The sequence below is a fragment of the Plecotus auritus genome (genome assembly GCF_963455305.1).
Source record: "Plecotus auritus genome assembly, chromosome: 5".
NCBI classification, from domain to species: domain Eukaryota; kingdom Metazoa; phylum Chordata; class Mammalia; order Chiroptera; family Vespertilionidae; genus Plecotus; species Plecotus auritus.
Genome location: NC_137776.1, coordinates 160,364,141 through 160,385,862, shown reverse-complemented (window position 1 = coordinate 160,385,862; position 21,722 = coordinate 160,364,141). Strand labels below are relative to the sequence as shown.

Here is a 21,722-nt window from a genome sequence, read left to right as displayed (position 1 = left end):
GTAAAGCACTGGGTTCCCTATATTGGAACTGTTCAAACAGAGGCTGAAAGACAACTACTGAAGAATGGTGTCATGCAGATTAGAGCATGACTTACCTTGATACTCCAGTTATTTTCACATTTTAAGAGCATAAGAATGTTTTTTCCCCAAAATGAAATTTTATAAAACATTCAACATATAAAAAAAAATTAGAGTTGTTCTGCTGAAGCAGGGGTAGAGGGTTATCCACTTAAGCATCCACACTCCCAGTTCACCTGTATAGAAGCCTGTTGTTCCAAAGAACATGGTTGAAAAACTTGGGACTAGGACTAATTTTAAGGTACTTGCTAATTTTGAAATTCTATAATTCTGTGATATGGCATGAGGATGCAACACTCTTCAGATAAACAACAATGTCAAATAAAAAATCACACAGCACAACGTGAATTAAGTAAAAAAGATAGAACAAATGATTTTATTAAAGGAATTTCCCCATTTCTAAGTATTTGCATTTACTTTATTTTAAAATGACCTTAGACTTAAATATTGTTGCTTCCTCTTTGAAAAAGTGCCACAAGTTTACATAGACATGCTATTTTTTAAAAGTTAAATTTATGCTATGGAAAATTTAAACATATTCAAAAGTAAAGACAGTAAGCTCAATATAGCCATCATCCGGCTTCGGCAATTATCAGCACATGGCTTATTGTGCCCCCTCTAACTGCCATCAATCCCCCTCATTTCTGATTACTTTTACTGAAATTTTAGAATCATATCCTTCCATTTGTAAATATTTTATTTATTTTTTAAAAAAATATTTATATTGATTTCAGAGAGGAAGGGAGAGGAGAGAGAGAGACATCAATGATGAGAATCACTGATCACCTGCCTCCTGCACACCCCCTACTGGGGATTGAGCCCCGTACCCGGGCATGTGCCCTTGACAGGAATCAAACCCAGGATCCTTCAGTCCGCAAACTGACACTCTACCCACTGAGCCAAATCGGCTAGGGCCATTTGTAAGTATTTTAGTAAGGGTATCTGCAAGATGTGTATTTTTTAGAAACACAACCACTATATTAGTCAGGGTCCATTTAGGAGACACACACCACACTAGACATTTTAACAGAGATAATGCAATATAAAGAATTGTTAGCTATGTATTGAAGAATGGCAAAAGCCAAAAGGGTAGGCTAAGGTAGCAAAGGTAGTAAATGCAGAAAACAGCTACAAATTCTAGGATTGCAGGAATAAAAACAAGAGGAAGGGATTATTAAAACTTATCTGTAATACTATCAGCAATAAAAAATACATTAAAAAAAAAGACAGATAGAAAAAGATATTTTGCATTCTACTTTGGCCCAATCTCATTGTACATTCTCCACTTGTAAGAGGAAAAAAATTAAAAGATTTTCAGCTCAGAAGAGGAGCCCTGAAGAACCGAAACTCAGACCTCTGGTGCTGATGTCTGAGGAGGGCACTGAGGGTGCTCTGAGGTGAGTGATGGAAAAGTGCAAGGTGAAATCAACGTTGCCATTGGAATGAAATATCACTGCTGTGTTGAAGAAGACTTACTACAGTGATGTCCACAGGAGCAGTAAACTAAAGGAAGATGTAACCCCTGCTGCTCACTCAGCTTCCAGTCCCCCTCTACTGCCCCCTATGGGTTGATTCTAACAGGGCCCTTGCGGCAAAGGTGAAATGCAGATCCCCAGCCCCAGCATTCCAAAGAAAGGTTAGTCCCGTTACTATACCTAAAAAAATTAACAAAACTTCTGTAATATCAAATATCCAGACAGTGTTCATAATATCCTGATGGCTTTACCATTTTTTATACTTTATTTATTTGAATCAAGATCCAAATAATGTCTGTATATTGCGGTTGATAAGAATGCCTTTTTAAAAAAAGCAAATTTGAATCTACTGATTATTGTTATTTTGTTGCTTTCATATTTTTATTCTTTTTTATTATAGTTTAGAACTCTTTTTCTCAAGGGGAGGATAAAACAACCCTGTAGAGGAATGATGGAGAGGAAGTACTTTCACAGACAAGAAATGTCAGGAAGCATCTCTGACATATGATAAAACCCTAGGGAGAAAGAGCCCAGGGAACTATGAATCTGAGAAGAATTTATATATGAACTCCAACCATGGTGCACATCAGAAAGACACATTTGGTCAGAAGGATGCAAGTACTCTCACCTATACTTTATTAAAATACATGAAAAGTTAAACTAAAAGTAAGGCTAGTGATAAACTGAAAGACTGCATTCTAATGGAAGTCAGACAGAAAATTAAATGTCCAAACCATTTGTAAACTCAGTGTCCTATGTATCTGCACTATACCTCATAAGAACTGTAAGGCTGCCCGGCTGGGTGGCTCGGTTGGTTGGAGCATCATCCTGTAAACCAAAAGGCTGTGGGTTCGAGCCCCAGACCGGCACATAGGAGAGGCAACCGATTGATGTTTCCCGCTCATGTGCTCTCTCTCTCATTCTCACTCAATAATAAAAATTAAAAAAAACAGACATAACCTCAGGTGAGGATTTAATATTAAAAAAAGAAAAAGCTTAAGGTCTACGTGAGACTTTATTAAGAAATAATTTTGAAATTTAAGCCTTTATCAAACTTTATATTACCTAAAAACTCTTTAAAAATAATTTAGAGGGTGTGATGGTATAGGTATAGGAAGATTATTATTAGGTGTAGCTACTTCCCTCTCCACTCTTCCTCCAGTGCTGAATCAATGTTTTTGATGGCAAAGAAAGATCTTAATCAGGATAATACATAGATGCAAATGGCTCTGGTATGTTTCTACAAATAAGAGAACGTAACACCTAGAAGCCCATAGCTGAGTGTTTATTCTATTCTGTGTTATTGTGCTGTTGTGTGATTTTTCTTTTTTGACTTGCATTTAGGATGTAGTACACAAGAAAGAGACCTCCAGCTGACAGTGAACGCTAAATACCTTGCACCTTTTTTTTGTTTTTTTAAAACGGCTTTAAAAAATTTTTTATTGATTTTTTTACAGAGAGGAAGGGAGAGGGACAGAGAGTCAGAAACATCAATGAGAGAGAAACGTGGATCAGCCGCTTCCTGCACACCCTCCACTGGGGATGTGCAGCAACCAAAGCACATGCCCCTGACCGGAATCCAACCCGGGACCCCTCAGTCCACAGGCCGACGCTCTATCCACTGAGCCAAACCGGCCAGGGCAACCTTGTACCTTTCTTATTAACCAGCACAGTTAAAGGACTCTCTTATTAGAGAAAGATTGAAAGAAGCATTTAAGAGCTTTTGATGCAAAGCTGACTTGAAGCTTTGAAGCTTCTAGACTAGAGTCATGGGAGGCTATCTTCAAAATGGCAGGATGAGGTCATGCTAAATCTGAGAAAAGAGCACATTAAATGAGACTGGTGAGACTATCCTTATACGGTGAGAATATACTTAGATGTGTGCATTCCTTAAAATAACTCTAAATTTTTGAAAATACAATTAATAGCTACTTAATATGCATAGTTTTAAAGTATGGGTTTATGCTTTTTTACACAAGATAATCAGGTGAGTTCCCATAATCATGCGTAAGGAGCAACCAGGGTTTTAAACCAAACGCCACCATTCACGTGGTAGAAACACAGGCTAATTTTGGCCGTAATACTTGGAGAAAGTAGGCCTTTGAGTGATCTCCTGGCAACCTAAACTGAAAAAGCAAAGATGAAAGTCAAATAATATTATATTAGGAACAATGATTTTAAGGTTCTGTTGTACATTTTATAGCATCACTTACATTTTGGAGCCTGAATAAAAGAAAATCAATTACGTTTACCAGTTCTTACCTGTACCTCCATATTTGTCTGCCATGTTGATATCAATGTCAGATTTTAAACTCAGCATAGTCCTAAGGACATCATCACTGCCTTTCCCAGCAGCCCACATAAAGGATGTTCTTCCTTCGAGGTCTGAGTCATCTTTTACTGAAGGATGTTTTAAAAAGACCTTAACTGTTTCCTGTAAGAAAACTTCATTTAAAATTTTGAGACAGGAGAGCAGTATTTTTTATGGTGACAAAGCAACTGCTATATGTGACTTCTACTAAGAAGCAAAGTATTTTTCCCTATTTTTGAATCAAATGAAATGATTCTAGGTTTTTGTTTGGTTATTGTTACTGTTTTTCAAAAAGAAATAAAGCCTCAAAAAAGAAAGAAAGCCTCTTATAAATTAACAAAGTCCAAGAAAATCAATGGGCTTAACATTAAGCTTAGAATTTTGCATAATTATTAAAAAATAATCTCTGGGATTGGCAGATTATCCCAAATAAGTATTTCTTTGAATGAACATCCATAATGTTCTACAATTTTTCTTAGTCCCATTAGCATAGTTACTTAATTACTGGTATCTGTACATACGTTAAATTTGTAGTCTAGACTTGGGTTCAAGATCTTGGGCAAGTCATTTAATCTCTTAGAACCTTGGTTTCTTCATCTATAAATTGAGCTAACATGTTCTATCTCATAGTCTTGTGTTGAAACATGGATTGAGTTCTGATTTTTATAGATTGACTAGACTAGGCCAACTTATTTTCTTATCTATTTTAATAAGAAAGATATCCTCTTCAAAATCTACTTCGTATTCTTTCTGAGATCTTAGAAGATAAAAGAAGATAATGGTTAGCCAAAACTCCAGGTGATAAATAAAATAAATTTTTATGAATGTCCGCAAGAAAGGACTATAGCTATAGTTCTGTGAGTACCAGAGAGAAAGAAGGGTGGAAATATGATTTTGGCAATTTGAGTACTCAATGTATTCAATGGTGCAGTTGGGGAGGTCAGGAAGATAGAAGCATACTATGCTGATGACGGCATTCTTATAATTTAATGAAACCAAGGGTTTCACTACGCATACCATGTAGAAGGCACCAAAATCAACCGTGACTGCTTTAATGCTCGCTTCTTGGGTTCTTGGTGGCCATTCATGCTCAAGGAGCTGAAGCAGCCTAGACACTATCATGTTCTGGCTGGATTGAGTGACAAAATGGATGAGAAAGTGCTTTGTAAACTATAAAAGGTGGTAAGTGAAGAACTTTTAATATTATTCAGTATCTTTGGAAATATCAATAATTCATATGATTGCTTTCTCAAGTATATAAAGGACACAATCATCAGTACTAGTAATAATAAGAAGGCATTCCATTTTTTGAGTACCTGATCAATGCCAAACTACAGTAAGCACATGTCATAAATTTTCCCTAATCCTTACAACAATCCTGAAAGAAAAGGTGTAATTATCATCGTTTACATATGAAGAAACAAAGACTCAAGGAGGTTAAGAAATTTGTGCAAAGTCGCACGGCTAGCAAATACCACAGTCAAGAGTGATCCAAAATTTATCTAGTTCCAAAGCTTTGCCACAGTGCCTTCAGAACAACTGTAGATTGCTGAACACTAAGTTTTCCTCAGTGCTATAAAAGTAACAAAAAGATGAAGTATACTTACAGTAAAGCAAATGTTACACTGAGCAGTTAAAATAAAAACTGCATAAAACTTCATATGTAACCATTTTATAAAAGCTCAGACTATCTTTTGCATTACAGAGTTAACAATATGGACAATTGTTGAAAGATAACTACTGTACAAACACCCACATATAATAAGCACATGTAAAATGGTGAAATTTTTTTTTTAAAATATATTTTATTGATATTTTACAGAGAGGAAGGGAGAGGGATAGAGAGCTAGAAACATCGATGAGAGAGAAACATCGATCAGCTGCCTCCTGCACACCCCCCACTGGGGATGTGCCCGCAACCAAGGCACATGCCCCCGACCAAAATCGAACCCGGGACCCCTCAGTCCACAGGCCGACGCTCTATCCACTGAGCCAAACCGGTTTCGGCTAAAATGGTAAAATTTGAATAAGATCAGTGGGTTGTATCCATGTCAATTTCCTGTTTATGAGACTGCATCACATTTTTGCAAGATGTTACCATTGAGGTAGATGGGGTGAAGGGAACATTGGACCTTGCTGTTTCATTTCTTACAACTGCCTATGAATTTACAATCATATAAAAATTAAAATTTAATTAAGAAAAAAGAAAATTGTCATGTTTTACTCACAGCAAAGTTACTCTGAGCTGCATAGTGCAAGGGTGTTGCTCCTTGGCTGTCGGATGGGATGGTTCCAGACTTATTTCTTTCTAAAAGGAGATGGACAATCTGTGCATGGCCTGAAAGCAGACACAACAAGGTAGCGATCACATACAAAGGGCGTTAATTAACTTATAATCTATTTAAAGGAAAGGGGTAAGAAAAATCACTTAGCACATACATGCAACATTCAAATGGTTTCTGAGGAGCAGCCTCTTCTAACTTCTCATTAAAATACTATGACAATGTAGGACAAAGGCAAAAACTACCACACTAAAAACTTAAATCTTAGTCAGGAAGGAAATGACATTAATGACTATTTCCAGATTGAGAAAAAAGAATGTTAGGGTATCGGCTTACTGCATTCCCTGGCTTCACTTTAGAAACTGCCCATAGGAAAGGTGGAAGCTGCACTAGAAACTAGAAGCCAGCCCCACTGGGCCATCAGTGCCCCTGGTCTCTGGGTTCCAGTGCACAACCAATCCGAACTGCACAGCTGTTTTCTTCTACTGTCTGGGAGCACAAACTGTAATACAATCTCCTGTGATCTCTGAGGCCTCCTATCCACCCCCAATCTTTTAACATCTAAGCAATGATTTCAAATCCCCAAAAACAAGTGGGCAGGCATGAGGAGGTGGTTGGTGGTACAGAAAATATTCTACAATGCATTCTGGAGGATGTGGTCTCCACAAGTGAAGAACTGTAGAAAGAATCAAAGAATGAACACACCTGCTAGTAATGTATCTAGGAAACGTGAATTTCATAAATCCTCTTTCTCCAGCATACTGAAGAACCAGGCAGCGAAGCAGATGCCGCATTAGCAGGGCAAGGACACGCTGCAAGAAAGCCAGGCAGGAGGAAGGACTTTCGTGAGCACTGCGCTCATCGCCCTGCTCTCCAGCTATGGTTGGAGATGGACTGCTCCAGCACACAGACAGACAAAGCAGGATCAAAGGCAATCTATGCCACGTGGTCAACTGAAACACATCCTATCTTGTTTGAAGGATAAAACACCATCAGAAAGATGAAGAGCATACCTCAGAAAGTGATCTAGAGAAGATCCAGAGGAAAATTTCAGGAAACTGCTTGGCATCTTTGACTACAAAGAGATGGCCTCTATGAAACAAAACAGAATATCCTAAGAAGAAAATGGACTGGAATGAAAAGGTAATGGAAGGAAGTAAAAAGGGAAATAGACAGAGATAAAATGAAATATGAATGAGAGAAGGAAATCAAACTACAATCTATAAGACGCAGAAAACAAGCAGAATTTATGGAACAAAAAGTCAATTTAATGACATGGAGACAAGTTTGTGAAGTCCTCCCAGAATGCAGAAGAAAAGGAAAAAGGGATGAAACTGTACATTGAAATGAGCCCTAAATAAATTATTTAAAAAATAAGACCACAATAATAATTGGGAAAAAACCTCAGGTTATATTAACAAATACCAAAAGAGTGGTAAAAGTGTGCTAAGTTCCTTGTTTTAAATAGGTTGGAATCAACATATACAGTTTTGCTCTTGACTTTGACTGAGACTTAAAAAAGTTTTTGACCAATTTAAAGGTAACCACTAATAAAACTTAAATAGGCTCCTGAAACATTAGGCAATTCAAAACCAAAGAACAACAAACCTAATCCATACACCAAAAGGCAGAAAAACAACAACAGAAAAACAAAAAAAAATTTAAAACAAAAACACCAATAATACTCAAAGAGCAGAATAGCAGGAAAAATAGCAAATAATATATAAGAATAAACTATGTAAAACTCCTGCACTAAAAGAGAAAGACTCTCAGGTTGCCCCCCAAATCAGACACATATATGTACTCTCTCATCTAAAGAAAATGATCCCCAAAAAGGTTAAGTAAAAGGCATATCAGAAAAATATAAAGAAAAAAATCAAATATGATTGTATTAGTACAAACATAAACTTAAAGCTTTCCTCCCCCAAAGTAAAGTCATTGAATGTGAAAAGAGGATTATTTTACATTGGTATTTGTCAATAAATGTGCACTACTTTTATGATAAAAACTAGAGGCCCGGTATACAAATTTGTGCATGGGTGGGGTTCTTCAGCCTGGCCAGCGATCTGGCTGATTGGGGCTGATCGGGCCGGCTGGCCAGGGCGAGGGACCACGGGAGGTTAGCCAGCAGCGGGAGGTTGGCTGTGGGAGCACACTGATCACCAGGGGGCAGCTCCTGCATTGAGCGTCTGCCCCCTGGTGGTCAGTGCACATCATAGCGACCGGTTGACCGGTCATTCAGTCTACTGGTCATAACCGTCACTTAGGCTTTTATATATATAGATTAAAAGACATGATGTCGAGCCCTGGCTGGTGTGGGTCAGTGGATAAGCGTCGGCCTGTGGACTGAAGGGTCCCAGGTTCGATTCCGGTCAAGGGCACATGCCTGGGTCGCAGGCTTGATCCCCACTAGGGGGCATGCAGGAGGCGGCCAATCCATGATTCTCTCTCATCGATGATGTTTCTATCTCTCTCCCTCCCTCTCCCTTCCTCTCTGAAATCAATAAAAATCTATTTAACAAAAAAATAAGTAAAAAAAAAAAAAAAAGGACATGATGTTGAAATGAAAACTAATATATGACAGAACATATATTATTAAAATTAAAGCATAAATAGAGGGATTTAGGTGTAAAATAGTGCCACATAATTAGAAATGTAAATACTAGTAATTAAATGGAAGATGGGAGCTAGGAAAAGAGAAGGTATAAAAAAAAAGTTTCTGCCCTAGCCGGTTTGGCTCAGTGGATAGAGCCTCGGCCTGTGGACTGAAGGGTCCCAGGTTTGATTCCAGCCAAGGGCACATGCCTGGGTTGTGGGCTCAATCCCCAGTAGGGGGTGTGCAGGAGGCAGCCAATCAATGATTCTCTCTAATCACTGATGTTTCTATCTCTCTATCCCTCTCCCTTCCTCTCTAAAATCAATAAAAATATATTTTAAAAAAGTTTCCTATATTCACACTGTTGATCTTCTGATTCACATTCAACTCACCTAGTAGAGCTGCCCAGTGAAGTGGAGTTCGAAACAAGTTATCGTAAGATGTTATATTGCAGCTTTCATATGAGGTCAAGACATCAACCACTGTCATGTTCCCATCAGCAACTGCAAAGTGAAGAGGTGTTCGCCCCTCATAGTCTTGCCAGTTCAGTAAAGACTCCGTTGGGGCAGCATCCTATTTTTAAGGAACCAGAGACTTCAGACACACATAGCCTCAATAAAACACATTTGACATAAGTATTAACTGAGCAGTTTTCTAAACCTTATGTTCTCTCTCAGCATAGTAAAGTGATACAATTTTACTTTCATATTAAACCATAAAAAGTATAGAAAAGATACAATAAATACCATACACTGACTATCTAGATTGAATAGATTTAATATTTTGTGCTTGTGTATCTGTTATGGACTGAGCTAAAGCTGTATGTTTTGTTCTTTGCTCCCTATGTATACATCCATAAACAATACATAAATTTTGTATGTGTGTTTTTTAAATATTTACACTTATGCACTATACATTGCATATCCTTTGGCAATTTTTCTTTCAACACTATATTTTGGGATATCTATGTTGATACTGGTTAATCTTTAAGCCACAATGTAGTTACCCATTCTCCTACTGAAGGATACTTAGGTTATTTACATTTTCCCACTATTAACAATAATGCTGCAATGAACACACTTCCTTTACATGTCCCCTTGTAGCACATACGTGAGATTTTTCTCGACTAGAAACCTAGAGGGGGAATTACTGGCTTGAAGGATATCTGTATCTTCAACTAGGAATTGTTAAGCTGTTCTTCAAATGGTTGTTCCAATGAACACATCCATGACAATGTGTAAAAGTTTTTATTTCCCCAAATGCTGGCACAAATTAACCATTTAGTATTATCAAGTTTACTACACTTTCCCCTTATAGGTATGAAAGGCATTTCACTGTTGTTTTAGTTTATAGTTTTTGGAAAGGCCATCCAGGGCTAGCAGCACCATGGTACTCACCAGAATGCATCGCACTGTATGAACAGCGCTTGGATCTTTGTGGTTGGCTGCCCAGTGAAGCGGGATCTTGCCTTCAACATCGGGAATCCCAATGTTGGAATCATGCTTGATAAGCAGCTTCACATGCTCAGGGTTGTTGTAATAGGCACTCCAGTGCAGAGCTGTTTGCTGCAAAATGGAGATTCTTAAAGTAGTAACAACAGTAACAATAACATGACCCGTTGTTCCCAGGCTTTTACTGTGTAACAGGCACTGTTGTAAGAGTTTTATGTATTTTATCTCACGTAGTTGTCATGACAATTCTGGGAGAAAGTACCCTTGAATTTGCACATGATTGATAAGGAAACTGAGCACAAGGAGGATAAGTATTCTGCTCAAGGACATAAAGGTAGTAAGTCACCAAACTGAGATTTTAACCTGGGCAGTCTGCCTCCACATCTGCCATCTTTTCCATTGCAGGCATTTAGGTAATCAAAAACTAAGGAATGATAATACTGAGAAAGAGAAAAGCAGCCCAATAATTTATGAATAATTATCAACAAAGTGATGATCTTCATATTGTATCAAGCAATTTAATAATTTGATACAATGTTTTGAATTTTATTATCTATTAAAAATGATCCATGCATAGGAAATTGTAGATCTGGAATTATTTTCTTATATCAAAGAATAAATTTAGGTATAATTTTACATGATAAATTGTTAGTTACTGATGAAAGATACATTTGGAAAATATAGCAAGATTTGCTTCATTTCAGATAAAAGTTAAAAATGAACAGCCTGAATGGGTTGACATTACTTTAAAATCTCTTCTTCATTCTCATCAACATACCATAGTAAGACTGCTTTCTCTGCCAACAGATTTATTAAGGAGACACAAGTAGCACTGTCATCAAGCTAATCTAGAATAAGGTCATCTAACAGCAGGAACCAAGCTCATCTGTCACAATAAACACTTTATATACACTAGTGGCCTGGTGCACAGATCATGCACTGATGGGGTCCCTTGGCTTGGCCTGTGCCCTCTCACAATCCGGGACCCCTCGGGGCTGGTCAGGGCCAGCCGGGGAGGGACCGTGGTAGGGCTCCAGGGCGTGTCTGGCCCATCTCGCCCAGTCCCCATCGGCCAGACCCCAGCAGCAAGCTAACCTACTGGTCTGAGCGTCTGCCCCCTGGTGGTCAGTGTGCGTCAGAATTCCAAGTCTCCACATGCCCTAGTAAAGTATTTCACTTAAAGTCTGTCGTTTTTATCCTCCTCGCACCTATGTGTAGTAGATAGTACCATCTCCTTTATACAGATGGAGAAACTGACTGGTCGAACAGTCAAACAAACGGTCAGACACTTAGCATATTAGGCTTTTGTTACATGGGATGGTATTCATTCAGAGTGTACCTATAAGCATTTAATATAAAGAGCCACTATTTAACTTACTACCTTTTATTTAGTAATAACTGCAGAACAAAAAAAGTCACAAATACAATAGCAATGAATTGCCTATAACTACATTTTCAGTAAACAACATGTCAGTTTCTGTCATTCTTTTCTTTTCCCATGTAATGTTTGTTCTGAATGTATTTATTGAAATGTAATATTATGTCTGTTGAATCTAAGAGCAAAAAATTTGGGGTTGTATTTTTTCTATTTTTGCTTTTATTTTTCTAGTAATTATTTTCTTACTCTGATAAAATATATACATAACATAAAATTTATTATTTTAACAGTTTTTAAGTGTACAGTTCAGTGGCATTAAGCACATTCAAATTGTTATGCAACCATCAGACCATACATCTGAAATATTTTTCAACTTCCCAAACTGAAACTACATACCCATTTAACAATGACTACCAATTGCCACCTCCTCCCGGGCCTTGGCAACCACTGTTCTACTTTCTGTCTCTATGAATTTAACTATTCTAGGTACCTCGTAAGTGGAATCATACAATATTTGTCCTTTTGTGTCTGACATTTCACTTAGCCTAATGTCTTCAAAGTTCATCAATGTTGTAGCATGTGTCAAAATTTAATTCCTTTTTAAGTCTGAATAATATCCCACTGTATGTATACACTGCCTTTTGTTTATCCAACCATCTGCTGTCAATGAACATTTGAGCTGTTTCCATTTTTTTGGCTATTCTGAATAATGTTTCTTTGAGTGTGGATGCACAAATATCTGTCCTAGTTCCTGATTTCAATTCTTTTGGATGTACACCCAGAAAGAGTATTACTAGGTCATATGGTAATTCTACATTTACTTTTTTAGGAACTGCCATATTGTTTTCCACAGTGGCTGTACCAATTTACATTCCTATCAGCATTGCTCAAGGGTTCAAATTTCTCTGTAGCCTCACCAACACTTATTTTTGTTTGTACATAATAACTGCATCCTAAAGGGTATGAACTGTTATCTTATTGTGGTTTTGATTTGCTTTTCCTTAAAAAATAGTGATGCTGAGCATCTTTTCATGTGCTTGTTGGCCATTTGTATATCTTCTTTGGAGAAATGTCTATTCAAGTTCTAGGCCTATTTTTAATTGGTTCTTTTGTTGTTGTGCATTTATACTGTATGTCATAAAATTATCGTTCTGTGACAGATTGGAAATGAAAGAAACTGATTCTTCCCCTCAGATACTTTGAGAATCACTGCTCTAGGCGTTTGTCTCGCTTTCTCCTCTGTGCCTGCCTGGACTGTGCAGTTCCATTTTCCATCTGTCTCACTGGATAACCTCCCATTCCTGTTCCATACAGAACGATATACAAATATTGGAAGAGAGTAGAAAGTTTCTAGAATATTTGGGGAAGACATTATAAAGCCCAAAGAAATTTGTAGCTTCTTAAGCGACTAGTGTTCTTTGTGGATTTATCAAAGTGCTTTTTTTCAGTAAAATATTAGCACTGTGGAGATGCCTTGAGTTAGGAATAATATTAGTTTACAGTATAATGTAAAACAAAGTTGATTACAGAACTTTGGATTATGTGAGTGACTACTAAACAAAATCTGAAAACTACACAAAGAACACCATGAGAGCGAACGGATTATTGAATATAAACATTGTGGATGCAATCATAAGAGTTTTCATTACATAGGAGTGTTACAGTTAGCAAGACTCTATAATTGCTTGGCTGAAACAAAGAGGATTATTGCACTTGTCTAACTAAAGACCACATTTTTTCCCTGTAAAAAACGATCAGAGCAATAACCAGTCGATTACAACAATGACCAATGTGTACAATACGTTAAAATTCAAAAGGAGGGAAGATAGTGAATCCTAGCAACAAATGCCAGGGCGGATGCTAGAACCAAAAGGAAGTAACTGTGCACTTAGTACACTTCCCCAGGCATCGGCCATCACAAATCTAACCACCATGGTCGCTATCACAACCAGCTGTTCAATAAGGCGTTTCTGTTTGAATTCTAGTCCCATCACTTGGATCTTGGGCAGAATTTTAATCTTCTTGAGCTTCAGTTTCTCCATCTGTACAAAGGAGATGGTACTATCTACTACACAAAGGTGCGAGGAGGATAAAACGACAGACTTTAAGTGAAATACTTTACTAGGGCATGTGGAGACTTGGAATTCTTCTATCATGTGTATGAGTGGTAATTCCTGCCTTCTTCCTTGAGGTTTCATATTATAAAAGGAAGCATTTGCTTCCTGCTCTTATTTGTCTTTTATTCTGGCGCTCCATTACCTTGTTTTTATCCTGTGTATCTACCTCTCCTGGTGCCATAAACTTCAGCAGAAGCGCTAAACACTTGGGGCTCTTGTGTCGGGTGGTCAAGTGCAGAGGAGTCATCTCTTCTAGATCCTTCTGCATCCAATTCGCTCTACGTGTGAGTAAGAGTTTCATGAAACGATAATTTCCCTAAATAAAAAACGAGAGATGGTAAGAGGAAATTTAGTTTGGGCCATATTTTTATTGATTTCAGAGAGGAAAGGAGAGGGAGAGGGAGAGAGAAACATCAATGAGAGAGAATCCTTGATCGGCTGTCTCCTGCACGCCCCACAATGGGGATGGTACCTGCAACCCGGGCATGTGCCCACCCCAGGAATCGAGTCACGACCTCCTGGTTCATAAGTCGATGCTCAACCACTGAGCCACGTCAGACGGGCAAATTTTTTAAAATTTTAAAGTGTTTCAAGTATTTTAATTATTCTGCTGCAGTAATAACATTCAGAATAATAAGAGGAAAAATACTTAAAATTCTACTACTCTTTCAATTGTTTTATTTTTTCATGTTTCCTTCCAGCCCCTTTCCATATACATCTAGTTTACATACTTGCTGGCCAATATTTCATTGTATAAAAGCAACATATTTTATTTAACAATTCTAATATTATTTCCAATGTTTTCTTTATAGAAGAAATCAGGTGTTTTTTTTCTTAAAAATTTTCTAAGAATAAATGATCAGGAACCAATTTACTGGGTCAAAGGAGTTTGTACATTTTATGTTTTTTGGTGTATTCTCCAAATTGCTATATAGTAGCAGCAATAAGTATATTATCTTTAGCACATTTTGACCAATATAGCACATATTATTTATATTCAAAATATGGTAACTGTGAAATAAGCAGAGATTTTAAACCCCAATTTACAGGTGAGATTCAAAGGGGTTAAATGTGATGTTCACAGTCATCTGGTTGATAAGGAGAAAGTGGCTGGTTTTCTGGAAGATAGCTATTTACAGGTACAACTAAAGTAGAAGCACCTTGTTCAAACTTTGGGTCCCTGACTCATATGTCACCTAAACACCAACCCAGAAGTCATTGCAGGCCATCCATCTGAAGCAATTCTCTCCACATCAGTTAAACCTCCAAGTTGATAGAATCAACTCATCTGGAAAAAGAAACAACTCCAAGGGTAGAGCAACACACTGGAGGGGATCCTCATCCATCATTATAGAATAGTACCTCCTTATCTTCAGTTTCATTTTCTGCAGTTTCCATAACTGCAGTCCAAAATACTAAATGGAAAACCACAGAAATAAACAATTCGTAAGTTTTAAATTGGGTGTAGTTCTGAATAATGTGATAAAATTTTGTGCCATCCAGCTCTGTCCTGCCTGGGATTAGAATCATCGCTTTATATAGTGAGTCAAGAATCACGCCTTTGTTTAGTGTATTCATGCCACATACCCTGCCGCCCTTAGTAGCCATCTTGGTTATCAGAGAGAGACCACATTCACATAAATCTTATTATAGTACATTGCTATAATTGTTCTATTCTATTATTAGTTATTGCTATTCTGTTAATGTATCTAATTTATATATTAAAATTTATCATAGGTATGTATGTATAGGAAAAAACATAACATATAGGGTTCAGTGCTAACCTCAGTTTCAGGCATCCACCCGGGGTCTTGGAATGTATTCCCCACAAATAAGGGGGGACTATGGTATAGTATAGTATGTCTGTGTAATATGTGAACCTTGAAACAAACCAAAAAAAAACCCTACAAAAAATAGTTCTTTTGAGGTTTTACCAAAGATGCTTAGTACCACAGATATTTCAAAGTCAACGTGACCCAATTGTATTGTACGACCAAGGTCTCTGCCTACTTCATGTCTCTTTACCTCTCCCTATCCAAAGTTAAAGCACAGTGGGCAGAGCTATCTGTCCTTTTCACTTTCTGAGATCCTCTCCACCTTTAACCTTACTGGAAATTTGGTCATTTAGGATTATAATGCATTAATGTTCTACTATGAGGGGTTATCAGTATAAGTAAGGAAGACATTTGTTAATTAAGCATTCCCCCCCCACCCCCGGGAAGACTGTGAGGCTCTAGGGCAGGGGTGGGCAAACTTTTTGACTCGAGGGCCACAATGGGTTCTTAAACTGGACCAGAGGCCGGAACAAAAGCATGGATGGAGTGTTTGTGTGAACTAATATAAATTCAAAGTAAAGGAGCGGAGGAAAGAGCAAGAGAACCGGATAGAACAGCTGGATCCGGCCCGCGGGCCGTAGTTTGCCCACGGCTGCGGAGAAGGAGACCAGTTAGAGCAACAACGAGGTGCAGAAGGATGAATGAGAGTTGCCTGCTTGTCCAAAGGGCAGAGACAGGATTCAAGAATTGGGACAGAATAAGCCAATTGGAGAAAGACAAGTATCACATTATCTCACTCGTATGTGGAATCTAATGAACAAAATAAATTGATGAATAAAATAAACAGACATAGAAGCATGGAACAGACTGACAAATATCAGAAGGAAGGCGGAGATGGGTTGGGTGGGAAGAGATTAACCAAAGAATATATATGCATATGGGCATAATCCATGGACACAGACAATAGTGTGGTGAAGGCCTGGGGCTGGGGGCAGGGGCGTGCAGTATTGGAGGGGGTCAATGGGGAAAACAAAAGGGAACATCTGTAATATTTTCAACAATAAAAATAAATTATAAAAAAAAATTGGGGCAGAGATAAGAAAGAACAAGGCTAAGAAAAAGGGTCCATAAGACTATCTAGGGTGGGTGGGTGGGAAGAGATCAAAGAACTTGTATGCATATATATGCATAACCCATATGTAGTGTGGTGAAGGCCTGGGGATGGGCGAGAAGTCAATGGGGGGAAAAAGGAGGACATACGTAATACTTTTAACAATAAAGATTAAAAACAACAATGATTGTCTCTTCAGATGGGCAGACTTGAAATAGACCAGGGGTGGGGAACGTCCAGCCCGTGGTTGGTAAAAGGCCTGAGGAATCATTTGGTCCGGCCCTGCCGAGGCAACTGCAGGTGGAACTCGAAATTCAATATATCTAGGAGCTTTTTTCATAGCAACATACATTTATATTAAGTGACTATATTAAGAGAATGATGTTATAAATATCCAAATGGCCTCTGGCAAAAAAAAAAAAAAAAGGTTCCCCACCCTTGGAACAGGTTGAAAGCAAACGGGCTCAGCTCAGCTATTTCCTCTCAGAGAGGCTTGTTCTTGACCATCCTAAGTAGACCAGCCTTATGTTGTTCTTCTTTATTCTCACACCCTTTCATACCATTCATATACTTTTCTCAGTTTACAATGACCTATATATGTGTTTGTTCCCTTCACTGGGATCTTCCTCACAAGCTGTCAGCAACAGAGGCTATGTTTTAATGACCTCTGTGCTTGGCACAAAATAGGTATTTAATAAACATCACTTGAAATTCTGAGTGAATAAGAGGAAGTGAGATATCTTCTAGAGGTTTTGTTTTTATTTAAAAATTCTTACAGTTGCTACATCAAATCATAACAGAATCTTAATTCTCAGATATCTGGTATTTTGTTACTCTTATTTTTTAATGTTTCATGTATCTGAGCCTCATTCATAGCGGACATCATTTATCAGGACTTCTCATTTTGCCCAGTGTCAACTTTTGAAAAGAAAGGTGCTAAATTTTCCTCAAGAGGGCACCCTGCTCTAAATCTCTTGCCATCTTTTCTTTGAAAGAAGAAAAGGTGCCCAAGGAAAAACAAATCTATGTGGTATTTCACACCAAAAAATAAAAAGTTTGACCTTTTTGAGCATAGCATTTCAAATATTACAGAATAATTCATCATGACCTTTTAAAGATATTCAATCAGACAACCATTTTGATTCTGAAATTTAGAGAAAAAGGGAAGGAAAAGGAAATTAGAATATGTTGATGGGGGTAACTACTGAGTTACAGCACAGTACTTTGCATATTTACATTTTACATTATTCTGGGAATTCTACCTACATGGCACATCTCAGTAATAACTGATTTACTCATTCATTCAACAAACAGTTATTGAGCCTTGTTCTGAAGCAGGCAACAGTAAAATGTTTGCACTTGACTTATTACAAAAATCTTCCTGTGCCTCTACTTCCTAATCTATAAAATAAGAATAATAGTACCTGAGATTATTATGCAAATGAAATGATAAAGATAATATCTGTAAAGTTCTAAGAACAGTGCACACAGCAAATGCTCAGTAAATGTTTGCTACTTTTATTATGAACAGTTTTCCAGTGTGGAGCAGCTAACAAAACATAGATGGTCAAGTGAAACAAGAGTAACCCCGACAGAGGGCTGGTAGGTAGACCAGGAGATATGACTGTACATGGTATACATAATTCAGCTAGTGATTAAGGAGAAAACCAAGGTTAGGAGAAGTAAGAATAAAAATAGTTGGAATGTTATAAATAATGATATTTCTGATTTTTTGTTTTGTTTACATTGAGTAGGATGTCTATATTCTACCTACAGATAATGATGCCGTAGAAACAACAAGGGCATAACCGGTTTTGGCAAGCTTCTCCTATTTGATAGGACAGAGACACATCAGAAAGCTGGGACTAGAAACAATATAATCCAGTTGAATCAAGGTCAACTTCCTTGGTCTCATGAACAAGTATTTATTAAATGCCCAGTGTATGCAAATTCAATTCTAAAAATGAACACAGGGGAAGGACAACTCTTAGAGCCAAAATCAGGAGAATATTTCTAGCGTCAGTGGGAAAGGGGAAGATATTAGTCTGAGACAGCAAGCTGATTTTATAACTCTCTGAAGGTTGTATGATTCTGGGGACCCTGTTACAGGCTACTTTGCTTCCTATAAAACAAATTGTCTAAACATTTCCTCACTATTGCTTGAAATTGGAACTTCTTAAGTTTTCAGGTTTATTCTTATAACACAAATACTTTGGGGACAATTTGGAAGTTAATTATCTCTTAGGACCACCCGGGGCCTCCTAATCCTGAGTGTAGACTATTTTAGCATCTCCTTTTGCCATTTTTGACTGGATAGAAAACAGTATAAGAATAAGGAGATAATAGATCAAAAGAATGTATATTCTTAAGAAACTGATGGTTAACATAGAAGTGAGAGAGCTGAAATTACAGGAAAGCCCTGATTTAGTCACTAAATGGACATTAACTCAAATATGACCAGGTCTGTTATGCACTGAAATGTGAAAAATTTTCCTTATGTCTCTGGCACATGGAATGTTTTGCTTTGTTTTTGTTAGGTAGTCATAATCCTCCTCTTATTTTCCCATAATTATTAACACCAATAACTTCTTTTGTTTATAATACAAATGATTATAACATTGGGTTCCCCCTAGATGCATGAGGAGCATAATATCTAAAAGTGTTAAAGAGGATGAAAAATTCTCTGACCTGCAGAAGAGAACTTGAGATGATCCTGGAAAACCAACCCAGAATGCCACTTTCAAACTCGCCCAGTATTTTGTCTGCCCAATTCTCTAAGATGAGCTCCTTTTTAAGGAAAAAATATAGTCATTAAATCTTAATAACAATAACATAGACCTTCTGAGTGAAGTACCTTGATATTTTACTTTAGGTTTTCCATTTTTAAAAATTGATTTCAGAGAGTAAGGGAGAGGGAGAGAAAGAAATAGAAACATTAAAGATGAGAGAGAACTACTACTGATCCACTGCCTCCCGCACGCCCCACACTGGGGATCAAGCCCACAACTAGGGCATGTGCCTGGACCAGGAATCAAACCCCGTGACTCCTGGTTCACAGGTTGACCCTCAACCACTGAGCCATGCTGGCCAGGCTAGATTTTAAATAAATAAATAAATAAATATGTAACAGATATGCTTGAAGTTCCCTTTTTGCGCTTTCCCAATTCCATTACCTTCTCTCCCTCTTTTGATACTATTCTCTTAAATTTGTGTGTATCATTCCAATGAATGTTTTAATACTTTTATTTCTTACAAATATATGTACCCATAAAGTACATAGTATTGTTCTACATGTTTCCAATCTTTATACAAATAGTGCTGTACAAATCACTCGCCACCTTTTACTCAAAGCAGTATTTTTGAGATTTATACAAGTTGCTTTGGTTTATACATTTTTACTGGAGAAAGTATTCTGTCATATGAAAACAATATATTGCGCATTTATTTATTCTCTAGAGGAATGTTTAGCAGGTTTCTCATTTTTCACCATTATGACAATATTGTAATACATTTTCTTATACATATCTCCTGGTAAATGTACAAGAATTTCGGAAACTTCTGGGTTGAAATTGCTCTCTAAAGTAGCTACTCCAATTCACATTTCCACTAGTAAAGTATGAGAATTTTTACTACTTCACATCCTTGCTACACTTGGTGTTGTCAGACTTGCCAACTTTTGCCAAAAAAATGGGCATAAAATTGTGCTTCACCATGGATTTAATTTTCATTTCCCTGTTTGAGTTGGAATTTTTAATTATATTTGTTGGCTATTTGTTTCTTCCTTCTGTGAATAGCCTTTTTGTGTTGTTTACTCATTTCCCATCTTAGCTATTTGTCTTTCTTACCGATCAGTAGGATTTATTTACATATTCTGGATACTAACTCTTGTTTGGTTTTGCAAATACCTTCTCTTTGTGTGGCTTGTCCTTTTGCCTTGGGTTCTTCCACTAAGATTGAATTCATGATCTGAATAATGATATTGTTAGCTTCTTTATCATTTGCTTTCTTCATGTATTTTTGAGTTTTTGTTACAGGCTCATTTTAAAGAGAAGATTGTTTGCTGTTATACTTCATTTTTTTCTCTTTGCTCACCCTTATAACTGCTAAACACCCAGCTTCCAGTCCATTATAAGAATCTATTCTTGCCCTAGCTAGTTTGGCTCAGGGCCTGTGTTTGATTTCTGGTCAAGGACACGTACCTCAGCTGTAGGCTCGATTCCCGGCCTGGGTTGGGAGCATGCAGGATGTTTCTCTCTCTACCCCCTTTCCCTCTACTCTCTCTAAAAAAAATCAATGCAAAAAAATAAATAAATAAAAGAGAGAGAGAGAATCTGTTCTTATATGATCTTTTACAATCCTATGTCTAGTGACATGAGGGATATCATAGTTATTGTCACTGAACTAGTGGTAGCTTCCTGGTCCTCACTCTTGATCTTTGTCCTGCTGCTTTCATTTCTCTAGACCAGTGATCGGCAAACTCAATAGTCAACAGAGCGGCAAACCACGGCTCGTGAGCCGCAGTTTGCCAACCACTGCGACAAAACAGCTTCCTCTAAAGCAATAGCTTCTATTAAGGCAAAGAATACCCCCAGATTCTCAGTATTTTCTTGGCTTTAGTATGAATATGACTACTTTCACTCACTGAATGGAAAAAAAGGAAACATATTTCTGCACCAGCAGTATCTGAAATCATATTCTACAAAACTACTGTCTGTCCTTGGCAAGTCCCTTAATCATTAACTTCTAGATAACTGGTAGCTGACTGTCAAAATATTCTGGATCCCCATCTCTACATTTCCTCCCCAAATGGCTACCATCGTTTCTATATCTGGCTCCTAGGAGCCTTTGCTATTTGCTTCTTCTTCAGTTGAAACAATTACTTTAACAGACTCTAATGCTCAAGACGTGGCCAACTCTACCTATAGCAACCCCTTTCCCCACTGGAACATCACATTTCCCTGATTAGTATCTTTGCACTCTCTCTGAGTCCTCAGCACATATATTTACTCTCATTGTAGTTGGGGAGAAAATAACTGTTCACTATACATACAAATGTGCACTACATTTTTTTTTCACTTATAGGTTGTATATAATTTTGCCCTGGAAATATTATAACTATGCACATAATAGCACATGACAGCACACACG

The 21,722-nt window shown here is 37.5% G+C and overlaps 1 protein-coding gene across 3 annotated transcripts in view; it reads right to left on the bottom strand.

Moving 5' to 3' along the window:
* INVS (inversin) overlaps positions 1-21,722 on the bottom strand; it is a 126,219-nt gene that overhangs the window by 42,794 nt on the left and 61,703 nt on the right. For 2 of the 3 annotated variants that reach the window (XM_080669945.1, XM_080669946.1), the window contains exons 4-8: positions 13,831-14,004; positions 10,140-10,307; positions 9,135-9,315; positions 6,093-6,202; positions 3,816-3,987 (exon numbers count right to left, since the gene is read on the bottom strand). In XM_080669945.1, coding sequence (XP_080526071.1) covers positions 3,816-3,987; positions 6,093-6,202; positions 9,135-9,315; positions 10,140-10,307; positions 13,831-14,004 — 805 coding nt within the window. Of the gene's footprint in view, positions 1-3,815; positions 3,988-6,092; positions 6,203-9,134; positions 9,316-10,139; positions 10,308-13,830; positions 14,005-19,262; positions 19,332-21,722 lie in introns of those variants that run through there. The other variant, XM_080669947.1, reaches the window with a different exon arrangement.